This window comes from Rhinatrema bivittatum, chromosome 1, assembly GCF_901001135.1.
Source record: "Rhinatrema bivittatum chromosome 1, aRhiBiv1.1, whole genome shotgun sequence".
NCBI lineage: Eukaryota > Metazoa > Chordata > Amphibia > Gymnophiona > Rhinatrematidae > Rhinatrema > Rhinatrema bivittatum.
Window position 1 is genome coordinate 724191875 of NC_042615.1, and position 15771 is coordinate 724207645.

A 15771-nucleotide genomic window follows, 5' to 3' on the forward strand; every position below is an offset into this window, starting at 1 on the left:
TTCTCGGCTGTGAGCAGGATGGGTGCTGCTCGCAGCCCACAGAGTCTCTGCCGCTTGCAGTCCACCAAATCTCTATTCCTCTCAGCTGCAAGCAGAATAGGCTCCACTTGCGGCCCGTCGAGTCTCTACTCAGCTGTAAGTGGGACGGGCTCCTCTCGCGGCCCCATGTGTTCTTTTCTATCCCCTAATGGCTGGCACCCTAGGCGACCACCTAGTTTTCCTATTGGGACGTGCCGGCCCTGTCAGTAGGAGGCACTGCAGTTTCGCTGACTGTGATAAGGAAAAGCCAAGTATCTAGCTAAGGTTTAGAACATGGGGGAAATCAAGACAGGAACCCTATCCTAGTGAACATTCGCAACATTTTATGGAATTTAGTACTTATGACTTTTTTTGGCATTATGTAACACTGTCAACCATTATGGAATGCTGTGTTAAAATCTTTCCAATTATTCCTTGTATCTACTCAATACTTCCCCTTTGAATGCATGGCAGAACTAAGGCAAAGTGTGAAAAGTCTGAGGTCCTAAAGCCTGAGACTAATGAATGGTGCTGTAATACAAACAGCGTTAGTTGAACCCTTGTTCTCTGAGACAGTAAAGAGTAGTTGTGTTGCTAATCTCTGGTGAATGTGCATGACACAAGATACTATTGGTTAATGGCTAGTTAATTTAGCAATGGCAACAAAACAAAGGATTTTATGGGTGCGAGCTTTAGCAGCAACAAAAATGCCACAAACTTTAGGCTATGTGAGGATGGATGTTATCTGGCAAGCTGTTTTGGTAATGTTGCTGGGGGTTATTTTTGTCATATATGGTTTTAGATTATGTATGTAATGACATAACCTGCCTAGTGATGCACATAGGGAAAAATACCAACTATGGGTACACAATATTGGGTTTCATAATAGGAATCACCACCCAGGAAAAGGATCATGGAGTCCTTGTGCACAATATATTGAAATCCTCAGCTCAGTGTGCTGCGGCAATCAAAAAACAAATAGAATGTTAAGAATGATCTGAAAAAGAATGGAGAAGAAAATAGAAAATATATTGCCTCTGTACTGATCCATGGTGTGACTGCACTTTTAGTACTGTGTGCAGTTCTGATGGTCCCATGTCAAAAAAAATCATAGCAGAACTTGAAAAGGTAGAGAGGAGGCAAACAAAAATGATAAAAAAGGGATTGAACAGCTCCCCTATGATAAGAGGCTAGGGCATAACAGAAGTTTATCAAATCATGAATGGAGTGGAACAGGAAAGTAAAGGATGCTTATTTACTCTTTCAAATAATACCAAAAGAAGGGGATATGAAACTAACAACCAGCAGATTTAAGACAAATCATAGAAAGTACTTTTTCACTCTGCACACTATTAGGCTATGGAATCTACTGCCAGAGGACCTGGCATAGCAGTGTTTAAAAAAAGGTTTGGACAAGTTCCTGGAGGAAACGTCCATAAAACATTAGCAGCCAGGTACTATGGAAAAGCCATAGCTATCCCTGAGCGTCTGTAATAAAAAAATAGGTTTTTCTTTTGATCTGCTGTGTACTTGTGACCTGGACAAGCTATTGTCAAAGACAGGATGCTGGGCTCAGTGAACTTGGTCTGACCCAGCATGGCATTTCTTATGTTGACCACATTCAGACAAGTTTATTTAATACAAAACCAGGCTTTCCCCTACAATTGGTATCATGTGTAGCGCTGGCAACCTGTGACAAAGCTGGAAAAGACTGCCTGCTTTTCTTAGGTTTACATAGCTGAATAATAGACCTGGACCCCAGATGTAACATTTCAAATTGGATAATGTTAATTTCAGGGATGGGTATTATAATTTTCCAATGCAAAGTTCTGTTATTAATAAGCTCATTTTTGGACATTATTATGGAATGTAAACAAAATGCATTTTCTCCCATCAAGGTACTGGGTAACAAACTTTTGTGCAAAATTGTTAACTATACAGCCCAATAAAGACCCTTTTGTTTAGTTTTAACTGATGGCAGGATGCTTTATTGTTCCCAGTACTGATTTCACAGGAGAAACAGTGGTGTGGATCCTAGGCAGTTACAGCAGAGTAGATAAATAATCAAACACATTTCAGAAATTGAAGATAACAGCATTTCAGTTTGGATAAAATAATTGTGGCTGCTGCATTAGTCCACTTGAATACATGGAAAAAACGTTAACAGATAAAACCAAAATAAAAAAAACATATAAGATGATACCTTATCAGTCCGATACAGTAAAACCGTGGGAGAGCCAGCGCTCCGAGGCAAGCGCCCGCTCTCCCGACACGCGCACAGGCCACTCTCCTGTGCGCGCGATTTAGTATGCAAATGAGGGCCCGCGGTAAAAAGAGGCGGCTGTCAGCGGGTTTGACAGCTGACGCCCAATTTTGCCGGCATCGGTTCTCAAACCCGCTGACAGCCACGGGTTCGTAAAATGGACACCGGCATAATTTAGAGCATCCGTCTTCTGACCCGCGGACCGATTTAAAATTTTTTTTAAATTTTGGGGCCTCTGACTTAATATCACTATGATATTAAGTCGGAGGGTGTACAGAAAAGCAGTTTTTTCTGCTTTTCTGTACACTTCCCCGGCACCGCTGCACATTTTGCTTTCTGGATCGTGCAGGAATAACCAATAGGGCCATCAACATGCATTTGCATGTAGCGGGCGCTATTAGTTTTGGGGGGGTTGGTCACGCGTTTTCGACGCGCTATTACCCCTTACTGTATAAGGGGTAAAACTAGCGCGTCGAAAACGCGCGGCCAAACCCGGCTAACAGTGCGCTCCACCGGAGCGCATTGTACTGTATCGGCCCTTATGTACTAACACTTCTTGACTAGCTTTCAGTTCGACCGCCTTACCTGCATTTGACGAAGTGGCCCAGCCAGCTGTTCTGTTAACTTTGGCATTTCACTTGACTGCAAAAAAACAGAAATATTTATTAAAAAAGACAAATTATCCAACTTAGTAATTAGTTGAGAGTTAATTTGATTTGCATCTTCTTAAAACACTAATTCAGACCCAAAACATCAGCAATCCTCATACAGAATGGTTATTTGACCACCAGCCAATGAAATCTAGTGGTCAATTCATTTTTTATGGTTGCCACTAAATTCTGCTATGGTATCTCTCAAAATCCGTGGTCACGTGGCTTATTATGCAAGTTCCTTGAAAGGTGAGGTATTCTGATTCAATAGGATAAATGATTTTTTAAAAATTGAAATCAGACAAAAGAAACAAATCTATGACACAGAGGCCTCCACAGGAATGTCCAAAAAGGAGGGACTCTAGCTCAGCTCTAACTTCCTTAGCAACCTTTATACCCTATGACTTAAGGCCTTCTAACTATTCAGGTTCATGAAACACAAACAGCATCTTTGAGGGTCGCTTTACCTTAAGCCAGGAATTATAAAGCAAAACTAGCTCCTAAATTCTGCACTTTAGGGCATAGAAATAGGGATCTATTTTTGTGCAACTATATAGGCCTAGAAACACCAAGAAAAATACTAATCTACAAAGAGGGGAAGGTTTTATTCATTCATTTGAGAAATTTATATAATCGTATAAGCAGTAAAAATGTTTACCAAAAAAGTGGTTAACAAAATCAACAAACATAATAAAAGTAATCAAGCAACACAAAATTTTCACTTCAAAAACATCTTCTAATAACACTCACTAACCGCCAACTGCCACTCTCCCCACATTCCTTCTCATCCTGCCATTGCTCAGCCTAACATTAACACGATCCAGAAACAGATATAACTTAACCAGCTTTCTGAATTTTAAATACTTTACCCTCATTTCTAACAAGCACTAGTAAGGCATTGGAAGCCTGAGTGGCTGCAGATGAAAAAGCATGTTTTGCCCAATAACTAGTTTTAAGCTTATAACCATACACAAATTCCAATCTGGCTTCCTGAGAAGCCCTAAGATTACAATTAGGTTTATGCTAGGCCAATTTTTCAGTCAAATACTTTGGCCCATCAGAACAAACACCAAAAGGTGAATGAGTGTAATTTAAACTTAGCCCTTTTAGTCACTTGGAGCCAGTGCAGGAAATCCAGTATTGGAGATGCCCACTCACATCTTGTTTTCTCACACACCAAATGTGCAGCACTGTTTTGAATCAGTTGTAATTTCCATACCAAATCATTTGGTAACTCGACCAATAAACTATTACAATAATCAAAGTACTCAATAACAAGGACAAGCACAATAACTTTCACTGCAGAATCATCTAAAAAGGGTTTTAACTGCCAAATTCTCTTCAATTGATAGTAAGCCTTCTTGCAAGTTTGATCTACAAAAAATTCCAAACAAAAAGAGTCTAATGAAACACCCAAGCTTTTAATTTTAGACAAGATTGGAATTACATAATCATCCAAACTAGGTTAATTGAGAAAGCTACATGTTCCAAAAATAGGCTCCCAATGCCCAAAATCTCCAGTTTTGACTTCACCCTAATGGGCTCTCATTACATAACATGACATTTTCTATAAACATATATTTAACCGAGAAAGTGCCTCATCAATGCCTTGATCCTTTGACATCCAATTCCTGAAATAAATCCGCTAAGGGGCACATAAATACATTAAAGAGCAGAGGGGATAGGCTTGGACACCGAGGAACGCCCATCCTCACTAACTCCTCTTGAGAACAATCATCACCTATCTGTATCCAATGGACTCAATCACTTAAAAAAAAAGACTGTATCCAACCTAGGACTCTACCACCTAACCCTACAAGACAATATCTATCAATCAAAATATTACAGTTAACCAGATCAAAAGCACTGGAAATATCTAATACCTGCAAAGCACAATGCCTCCTGTCCAGATGTCTCAAACATCTTTATCTATCTGCTTATAAAAAGATCTTAACACCAAATGGAGGTGCTGGGGGGGGGGGGGGGGCGGATCCAAGATGACCACTTAGTAGAGCTGTGCGTTTGTTGAGCTCCTGAGTTTAAATAATATTTCCTGCTGTTTAAATTACCTTTATGGGGAGAAAGCATAAGCCGCAAGGGGAACCTTTCCCTGCAATCCCCTCAGTGTCAACGCCAATCTCGGGACCCACGGATGCTCACATCATGCGCAGGGACATCAATACGGGGAACTTGCAGCCGCTAGAGATTCAGGGAGGGGAGAGGAGCTCCCCTCTCTCCCAGGCTCGATGTCACCTCTAAGCCCCGTAGAAAGGACACCGTTGGGAAATCCAGTGGGTGAGAGAGATGCCCCAGAACCGGTGGAAATGTTAGCCGACTGAGGTGTCGAAGGGCGTGACCCGGTAGGGATCGGAGGGGCAACGGCTCTCCCTGCGAGCCCATGTAACAGCGAGGGAGGGACCGGCGTTGGAGCAGAAACATCTCTATTGGAATGAGTCGGAGAGCCCACAGTGAATCCTGTACTGAGTATTCCACTGGTGGTAAGACCTTCCACTTTCACATTAGAGATTATATGGGAAACCATTATCAAAATGTGATCCTCTTATTTTACAGCTAGTACGGCCATTAACTGATAAAATGAATCAACTTGAAGAAAAAGTAAAAGTGTTGAATCATATACAGTGGAATTGGAAAGCCAAATAGTGACAGACAGCAGATAAAATGAAATAAAAACAACTCAGGATGTATTGATTAAAGATAAAAATAGCACAGCTAGGAAACTAGAGAACCTGGAGAACCTGAGCAAAAATAGAAATTTAAGGTTCATAAATTTCCCGCAGGTTCCTTTAAATCCCCCAAGAGACTTGTTTAAACAGTACCTTTTGGATATATTAAAAATTGAAGAGGCGGCAATACCTCCGATCACAAAGATCTTTTATGTACCCAAATCAAGAAGATCAGGGGCACAAATACAAGGAGGAATATCAGTAGAACCTGAGCAAAATCAACCTTTGGATATCTCTAACTTTCTGGAGAGTTCAGACACTGAATTGGCAACACCAGCGACACTGATAATGTCTTTAGCACTGGACCATGATAAAGACTGGCTTTTGCGGCTATGTTTGCATCATAGGAATGAAGTATATCTCGGCTGCAACATTAGTTTTTCCAGATGTCTCTCGTGAGACATAGAAAAGAAGGAAAGCCTTTCTGCTATTAAAATCACAAGTTCTGCATATTAGGGGGGCATTTTTTTTTAAATTTCCGTGCAAATGCATAATAAAGTATAGTAATAATACACATATATTTTTTGATCCCCCACAATTGACCCAGTTTTTGATAGGGAAGGCTGTGGTAACTCCAGTAAGTACTAATATTGATGCTGCTAGTCTTATATAGCTATATGGTCTCTGTATCTATTAAGCTTGTATTGGTTAAATATAAGGGCAGTCCTTATAATTCTTTGAGGTTGAGTAAATTCCTCCTTCCCAATTTGTGGACTTTATATTACAGAGACGTTGAAAAATGTTTTTTTTTTTTGTTTATTGTTTTTCTGTTCTTTTAGAATTGTAAGATTTAACTTCTCTGTATTTCATTTTCAAGAAAAATTCTTGTTATAATTTGTAAAATGCATAAAGAAAAACAAAAACAAAAACACCAAATGGAGAAATTACTTACCTGATAATTTCATTTTCCTTAGTGTAGACAGATGGACTCAGGATCAGTGGGTATTGTGCTCTTCTGCCAGCAGATGGGAGACGGAGTCAGATTTCAAAGCTGATGTCACTCTAGATATACCCCTGCAGTAACCTCAGCTCTTCAGTATTCTCTTTGAAAAGCCATTGTGGATTTATCTTTGCTTAAATAACTTGATTAAACTTGATTAAAACTTGAACTGGTTCAACTAATTTCCAAACTGGAGACCGCCAGTGCACTCAACCAATTAACGCCGACACCGGACAAACTGTGAGTGTCTTGAACTAGGGGTAGGCTGTGGCTTACCCATATTTGCTTAGTCTCGAGGTTTGCTATCCAAGGTTCTCCTTTTCTGGGGCAGCCGTGGGCGGGATGCTGAGTCCATCTGTCTACACTAAGGAAAACGAAATTATCAGGTAAGTAATTTCTCCATTTCCTAGCGTGTAGCCAGATGGAGTCAGGACCAATGGGATGTACAAAAGCTGTGTGGAGGCTGCTCATGGCCCACTTAGTACTGCCCTTGCGAAGGCTGCGTCTTCTCGGGCTTGAACATCCAGGCGGTAGAACCTGGAGAAGGTGTGTATGGAGGACCATGTTGCCGCCTGACAGATCTCAGCGGGTGACAGTAGCTTGGTTTCTGCCCAAGAAACTGCCTGTGCCCTCGTAGAATGAGCCTTAACCTTTAGTGGTAAGGGCTTCCCTGCCTTTATGTAGGCTGCCTTGATTACTTTCTTGATCCAGCGGACTATGGTCGCCCGCGAGGCAACTTCTCCTTGTTTCTTCCCGCTGTGAAGAACGAACAAGCGATCCGTTTTGCGCACCGGTTCCGATCTGTCCAGGTACCGCACTAGGAGTCTGCCGACATTTAGATGGCGAAGAAGGCGTGAGTCTTCCGAGTCCTTAAGTTCATCCGGAGATGGTAGTGAGATGTTTTGGTTCAGGGGAAACTCTGAAACCACTTTGGGTAGGAAGTAGGGGACGGTGCGCAGCTGTATGGTTCCAGGCGTGAACCTCAGGAACGGTTCTCAACATTATAGTGCCTGTAGTTTGGAGATGCGACGAGCTGAACATATTGCCACCAGGAATACCATCTTCAATGTTAAGAGGCGTAGTGACAGACCGCGTGTTGGTCTGAAGAAAGCCCCAGCTAGGAAGTCTAATACTAGATTGAGAATCCATAGAGGCACCGGCCACTTTAGGGGTGGTCGGAGTTGTTTAACCCCTTTCAGGAAGCGGGAAAAATCTGGATGGGTTGATAGTCTGATACAGTCCACTTCTGTTCTGAAGCAGGACAGAGAGGCTACTTGGACCTTGAGGGAGTTGAGTGACAACCCCTTCTTCATACAGTCCCTATAGGAACTCCAGAATCATGGGAATCTTGGCTGTCCACGGGAGTATCCCGCGGAACTCGCACCAGGCTTCAAGTACTCTCCAGATCCGTATGTAATGACAGAGATGTGGAGAATTTGCGAGCTCGGAGCAGGGTGTCAATCACGGCCTTTGAGTAACAGCGCTTCTTCATGCGAGTCCTCTCAAGGGCCAGACTGAAAGAGAGAATCGAGACTGATCTTCATGGAGAATCAGGCCCTGCTGGAGAAGGTCCCTGTGTGAAGGTAGGCACAGAGGGTTCTCCGCAAGGAGTCTTTGCATGTCTGTGTACCATGGTCGTTTTGGCCAATCCGGGGCCACTAATAGAACTAATCCCCTGTGATGTTCTATCTTGCGGATGACCTTGCTCAGTAGTGACCATGGTGGGAAGGTGTACAGTAAGTTTTCCTCTGGCCAAGTCTGGACGAGAGCGTTGATCCCTTGGGAATGTGGCTCTCGTCTGCAGCTGAAGAACCTGGGGACTTGGTCACTGAGACGGGTGGCCAGTAGATCCATGGTTGGGAGGCTGTGGTTGACAGCGTGCATTCTCCCGGGTCCAGGCTCTCTCTGCTGAGGAAGTCTGCTGAGACGTTGTCTTTTCCTGCGATGTGAGAGGCCAAGATCCCTTGTAGGTTTATCTCTGCCCATGCCATGAGAGGGTCTAGCTCCAGAGACACCTGCTGGCTCCTGGTTCCTTGTTCCATTGACCCTGGGCCGTCAGTTCCTGACAGTGGGCTCCCCACCCTCGCAGGCTTGCATCTGTGGTGAGCAAGGTCCAGTTCGATGGGGATAGGCTTATTCCTCTGCTTAGGTGGTCTTCCTGTAACCACCACTGGAGCTGAAAACATACCTCTGCTGGTGGTTGGAGGCGAATTGAGTAGTCCTGGGACAGTGGGTTCCATCATGACAGTAAGGAGCGCTGGAGAGGTTGCATATGGGCCCTTGCTCACGGGACAACCTCCATGGTCGATGCCATGAGGCCGAGGACTTGAAGATAGTCCCATATCTTGGGGGCGTGCGTTGGTCATCAATCGTTGTAATTGTTCCATCAGTTTCCTTCTCCTTGGAGGAGGGAGGAAGACTTTGTTCTGTTTAGCGTCGAAACGGGCCCCCAGGTACTCTAGAGATTGAGAGGGCTGCAGACTACTCTTGCCTGTGTTCACGACCTAACCGAGTTCCTGCCATGGCTCTTGACTCTGCTGGTCACCTGCCGGCTCTCTTCCGAAGACTTTGCCCTGATTAGCCAGTTGTCCAGGTAAGGGTGTACCAAGATCCCTTCCTTCCTCAGTGTTGCCGCCATGACCACCATGATTTCTGTGAAAGTTCTGGGGGCAGTTGCTAGGCCGAAGGGTAGCGCTCGGAACTGGTAATGGTGACCCAATATCGCAAAGTGCAGGAAGCACTGGTGATCCTAATGGACTGGGATGTGAAGGTAGGCTTCGGAAAGGTCCAGGGAGGTTAGGAACTCTCCCGGTTGCACGCCATTATTATGGAGCAAAGAGTTTCCATGCGGAAGTGTAGTACCTGCAGATGACGGTTGACGTTCTTGAGATCCAAGATGGGCTGGAATGATCCTTCCTTCTTAGGAACGATAAAATAGAATAGCACCCCATATTTTGTTGGGGCGTGGGAACCGGAGTTATTACCTTCAGACTGAGTAGCCTTGTTAGAGTGGTTTCTACTGCCAGTTTCTTGGTGTGGGAGTGGCAGGGTGACATCATAAATTTGTCTCGAGGGATGCTGCGGAACTCCAGAGAGTAACCTTCTCGAATAATGTTTAGAACCCATTTGTCCGAAGTTATCTCGACCCATCTTTGGTAGAAGAGGACAAGTGGACCCCCTATCTCCTCTTCCTGTGGATGGGTCGGCCCATTCTCATTGTGGAGCACGGCTGGAGCCTGCCCCCGTGCCTGCTCCCCTCATGGTCTGTCGGTTCCGAAAGGTTTGAGACCTTCCGGAGGGACGAGGTGCCTGGAACTGCGAGTTCCTGTAGGGTCTTAAAGCACTGTGAGCCTCTGCTCTTGGTTCTTCTGGGGGAGGGACGCCGGGATCTTTTACTCCTATCTTCCGGTAGCTGAGGCACTGGGAATTCGCCTCATTTGCTGGCTAACTTCTCCAATTCGCTTCCGTACAAGAGAGATCCTTTAAAGGGCATTCTTGTGAGATTCGCTTTAGATGTCGCGTCCGCAGACCAATTCCGTAGCCATAGGTGTCTTCTGGCTGCCACTACCGAGGCAATGCCCCTGGCTGAGGTGCACACCAGGTCTGAGCTTGCGTCCGTCAGGAAGGCTGCTGCAGGATCCATCGACTCACCAGTATACATTCCGGACTTATTTGCCTCTCTCTCGAGGAGCAAGCAAGAACGTTCCACCAGTGTGCAGCAGGAAGCAACTGCAGTGTTATTGCAGTTGCAAAGGCCTGCTTAAGTTTGGATTCCAATCGTCTGTCCTGAGTCTCCATCAAGGCAGCACCCCCCACCCCCCAATGGGAATAGTTGTTCTCTTTGAGACGACACAGACCATAGCATCCACTTTCGGGAAACGCATGCGTTCCTTGGTCGCTGGCTCTAGAGGGTAAAGAGCTTCCAAGGCCCGACCCCCTTTGAAGCTGGCCTCCGGGGCATCCCACTCCAAAGATAGGGTTCTTCTTTGGTTCCGCCATTGGGTCCGTGCCTGGAATACCTAGCGTCTTCAGAGTCTGGGAAACAAGTGCTGGTAATTCGTCCTTGTGGAAGAAGCGAAGCATGGTTCAGTCTGATTCCATTCCTGGAGGGCTTTCTTCCAAGGAGTCACCCTCATCATCTGAGATGTCTGGGTCCCTGTCAGGAAAGTTCTTGGTTAGGTGAGGCATGTCTTAAGGCATCCGAGCAGGGCCGGGAGGATCTTGTGCTTCCGGCAGGGGTTGAGCCCTGGGTGCAGCCGGGGCTGATTGCGCCTGAACAAAGGCTTGCAGGCCTTGGAAAAATTCCAACCAAGAGAAGGTCCCTGGGTCCATGTTAATCCCAGGGGGAGTCGGAGTGGGGAAGCCATCTCGGAGATGCATAGATCTGGGGAGCTATCGTCGGTAGTTCCGGAACCATCTCCCGACAGTAAGGGACCAGGCTTTGGTTCCCCCCTGGGCTTCTTCACAATTTTGACACAGGCAGGACTCCAATTCAGGCTGTGTGGCTCTCATGTGGCAAGCTGTGCGGCTCTTATGTGGCAGGCTGTGCAAAGAGAGTGCCTTCTGGCCTTCTTGGGCGCCGGTGAAATTGTCTCTATGTGTTTGCGCTCATGCAGTTGTAAACGTGGCTGTGCGTGTAGTTATGCGCACGGGTGTGCTCAGTTGTGCGCGCGGAGTGCGCGCAGCTGTATTGGATACGCGCAAGTTAAGCGCATCCGGCCTGCCACACGTGTACCACCGGTCGAGAAGGGAAGATGGTGCCGATGACCCCCATGCGTAAGATGGCGCCCCCGAGGGACTCCATGTGTGTGGACCCTTGCACTGGATCGGGGCCTAGCCCAACCAAGACTGCTCAACCCAATCAGTGCTCCCTTTTAACCTCACCGGAGAAGAATTTGGTATGGCAATCCGAGCTCTGGAGACCGGAGACCTGAATTTAAAGATTTTTTCTTACCTGGTCTCAGTGCCGGACTGTCTCCAGCTGCAGGGGGAGAGGGAATTACCCTTCACTGCCGCGCTCAGTTCTACACCCGCTGCCTTTCAGCCACACTGGGGGCTAAGTCCACACTGGGAACTGGCTGCCGGACCAAGGCACACCTCTGAGGGATATCGGAAATCACCTCAGGAATTCTCGACTGGGGGAGGGACTCTTAGGTATCACCGCAGGAGAGCGGGGCTCGATCTTCTTTAAGGTAGCAGAAGAGCACAATACCCACTGGTCCTGAGTCTATCTGGCTATACACTAGGAAAACTATGATAAAGAAAACAAATTCCACAATTAAGGTGACCTTGTCAGGGGATGCAAACAAAAAACTGACACTGGACATTGTAATTTTGGAAACTGCATCCACTGGTTCATGCTTTAAAATGTTTTATGCCCGTTGTCCTGCAATACCATTTATTTCCAGAAACAGAAGAGACACTGGGATATGGGAGATACAGAACTCTCAGGAAATTTCAAAGCTTCTACTAAGCAGGGTCAAAACAAATCTTGCGCTGTAGATGATGGTAACTTGGGAAAGCTTATTAGTTTTATATTTTTTGCTCCTCATTTTATTTTACAAGCTCTCAAGGGGGATGCAGATATATGTACATTATCTTTCCTCATTGATTCAAACAAATTCCCAGGTCCTTCCAAGACTGAGAAAAAGCCTCTTGTACTTCCAGCCTTGACTTTATTCCCAGAGTTTGTGTCACACATTCATATTTACTAAAATCCTTCCACTCTACATACTGTTACCCATAAACTCTGCAAAGGGATTTCCTGTGACAAAGTAGAATCCTGTGGAGCACTGGCATCAATAAAAACTGTAAATTACCAGAGCCAAATTACTTGCAATTTGTAGATCAGAAAGAAATTGTACTGAGGTCTTTCCTTCGAGAGCAATGGATTTCCCCTCCATAGGATTTCAAACCTTTTATCCCTACTGCCTCCCCAAGTGATATTCCTGAAGTCCTCACAGCTGCAGGGCTCAATGCATCATCATATTTAGGCATAGGGAGGCCACCCACCATCGCCAGGCACCCTGCAGCTCCTCTTTGCCATGGGAGGAATGAAAAGAAGGAAAAAAAAGAAAAAAGAGAGACCATCTGGAACTGACAGGGGAGTCACGGCGGGAGAGGCCCGATCGGAAGCCCCCCCACTCCCACCGTCACTGAGAACTGTGCCGACCGTTAAACGGCGCCATACCAGCAGGTGTCACGCGCCGAAGGGGCGCGACAAAGTGGCTCTTCCCTTTGTGCACCCCTTCCTGCAATCCATAGTGCATGTTCTAGTTAATATCTTTGTAATTGGATGTCTCGTTTTTTTGTTTAATATGCTTCCTGTTATACCATTTGCTCAAAGTATTGCAATTTGAACTTTATAAACTGTTATGATAGCTTTACCGAATGACGGTATAACAAATAAATAAATAAATAAATAAATAAATAAATTAATTAATTAAAAATGTAGAAACCACCTAGCGACATTACTAGATGGTTTACATAAAAACATTCATAAAATATACATTTAGGACCAGACAGATTATAAAACCAATTTACATTAACACCACAAACATAAAACCAAATTGTTCTGCATACCTACTTTAAACATATATATTAAAAATGATGACAGATACATCCACATATAATCACATATTACATACTTAATACTGAGTAAACAGTTAAAACCTGCAGCTCAAGTTTTCAACTGTGATTGTGATCATAAGTTTAAAGCTTGTTGAAATAAAAAGACCTTCAACATCTTCCAAAAACCTTATCAACGTATTTTCTCTTTTAAGGCAATGTGGTAAAGTGTTCCATAAGGTTGGGCTTTGTACATTAAAAAAGGACATCTTTCCACTTGAATAACTAGGACTTCCCAGACTTTCTACAGGCAGGAGAGTAGAGGTCTCAGAGTGGGGGAACGCAAGGGGGCAAGGCGTCTTTGCCAGTGGGTGGCAATACTGGATGGCGTCTGCTCCTTCTCCCCACCCAGCTCAGTAGCTGGTTCATGGGTTGCCGCTATGTACCCAACTGAATCATGCAACAGAAAGCTGTCCATGTGGCCCGAGAAGAGTGCTGAAGGGCAAGTGTGCTTGCCTTTCCGCTTGCCCATCAATCAACAAAAGAAAAAAAAAAAAAAAAAAAAGATTCCCTGGATAGCAAAAGCAGTCATATGCAAACATGGGTGCCATCTGGGATTCTTCTCTGTCAAAATATTTTTAGGGGTCTCCAGATGTATGTTAAACTAGAAACATCCAACTGAGAGGGTCTAAAAGAAGAGACAAAAAACAAAACTCTGAAGGATACTGACCTTGGGAAAATAAGCAGAAGGGAACTTTAATGAGAAACTTGGAAGTAGCAGTTCATTAGACAATACAGAAACCACAACAGTATAGATCCAGAAGATCTGAGATTGCAAACTGAAGACAGCAGTAAAGCAAGACAACCTATCATGCTAAAATCTGCAGAGAAATCCATCATAGTAACAAAACAGAGGGGCTTGCCTGGTAATGTTAAAAGCAGAAAAACCGTTGAGAAGAATCTCACTTGAGAACCATGAGAAGGGACATGGGAGAATGCAAACGGCAGGCTTTTTCAGAATGGAGGAAAATGAACATGTTTAAAGACTGAAGAGAAACAGCCAAAGATTATACAGAGTACAGATATGAGTCAGGAAGGAAAAGAGCGATAAAGCAATGCATTGTAGAGGCTAAGGGATTGACAGGCCAATACAGTACAGTGAAGCGCACTGTTAACCCGCGTTTGGACGTGCGTTTTCAACGCGCTAGCTTTACCCCTTATTCAGTAAGGGGTAATAGCGCGTTGAAAGCACGCATCCAAACACACCCCCCCCCCCCCCCCACCAAAACTAATAGCGCCTGCAACATGCAAATGCATGTTGATGGCCCTATTAGTTATTCCCACACAATTCAGTAAGTAAAATGTGCTGCCAAGCCGCACATTTTACTTTCAGAAATTAGTGCCTACCCAAAGGTAGGCGTTAATTTCTCTCAGCACTGGGAAAGTGCACAGAAAAGCAGTAAAAACTGCTTTTCTGTGCACCCTCCGACTTAATATCATGGTGATATTAAGTCGGAGGTCCCAAAAGTTAAAAATAATTAAAAATTTCAAAAAATGTAAAATCGGCTCGCGGGTTGAAAACCGGACACTCAATTTTGCTGGCATCCGGTTTCTGAACCTGTGACTGTCAGCGGGCTCGAGAACAGACGCCGGCAAAATTGAGTGTCGGCTGTCAAACTCGCTGACAGCCGCCGCTCCTGTCAAAAAAAAGAGATGCTAGGGACGCGCTAGTGTCCCTAGCGCCTCTTTTTACCGTGGGCCCTAATTTGAATAATTTTATTTACTGAATCGCGTGCACAGGTGAGTGGCCTGTGCGCGTGCTGGGAGAGCGAACTGTATCAGCCTGTGAGAGAGTAGGCAATGGGAGTGTGCAGATGAAAGGAGTTGGAGGTAAGTTGGGAGATAAACATGTGACGCAGGATCAGTGCTCTAAACCTTAGAAATAAAGTTACGAAGTCATCAGGGGAGTGACTGGGAAACACAGAGATGAAGAGGAATTTCAAAGCTCCCTTAAATAGCTCTTGCTTTCCTTGCATTACATAATTGTACCAGGGACCATGATGGGATGCTAATACTCATACTCCAAGAACATATTACTTCAGTGGCACTGTGCCAGATCCTGGGTTGATGGGAACATACTGTATTATATTTACTTAGTGTCTCAATGCTCAGTATTTTATTTTCCAACATTTGGTTTATATTTCCTTGTGAGAATCTGGCAGGAACAGACAATTATCTCGCACAGCATAGAGACAATGTAATAATGCTACACTTGCAGGAAAAACGTTCTCTTAGCACTGTTTACCAATGAGAGGGGGAAAAACTTAGAATAATTATACCACTGAGTTTTGTAAAGAGAGCCTGCATACTGGGTTAAAATCAGGGACAAACGTCACATTCACAAAAATCTGACTTTAGCAGTACTTGCTGGCAATGCAGATTAAGAGCCTTGAAAACACAGAAGCCTCACTATACTAGAGAAGATAATATTACAGCTTTAGCTAGATTGTACATCCTTAAAATAATAACTAACGATACTGAGATTAAACAGATTTGTTCTGACCTAGCAAAATGTGCAGACTTTCTAGT

At 44.6% G+C, this 15771-nt stretch overlaps 1 protein-coding gene across 1 annotated transcript in view; it reads right to left on the bottom strand.

The window, feature by feature from the left end:
* Nucleotides 1–15771, bottom strand: part of MTREX (Mtr4 exosome RNA helicase) — a 325983-nt gene that overhangs the window by 48764 nt on the left and 261448 nt on the right. The window contains exon 24 of the mRNA XM_029577212.1: nt 2867–2923. Coding sequence (XP_029433072.1) covers nt 2867–2923 — 57 coding nt within the window. The remainder of the gene's footprint in view (nt 1–2866; nt 2924–15771) is intronic.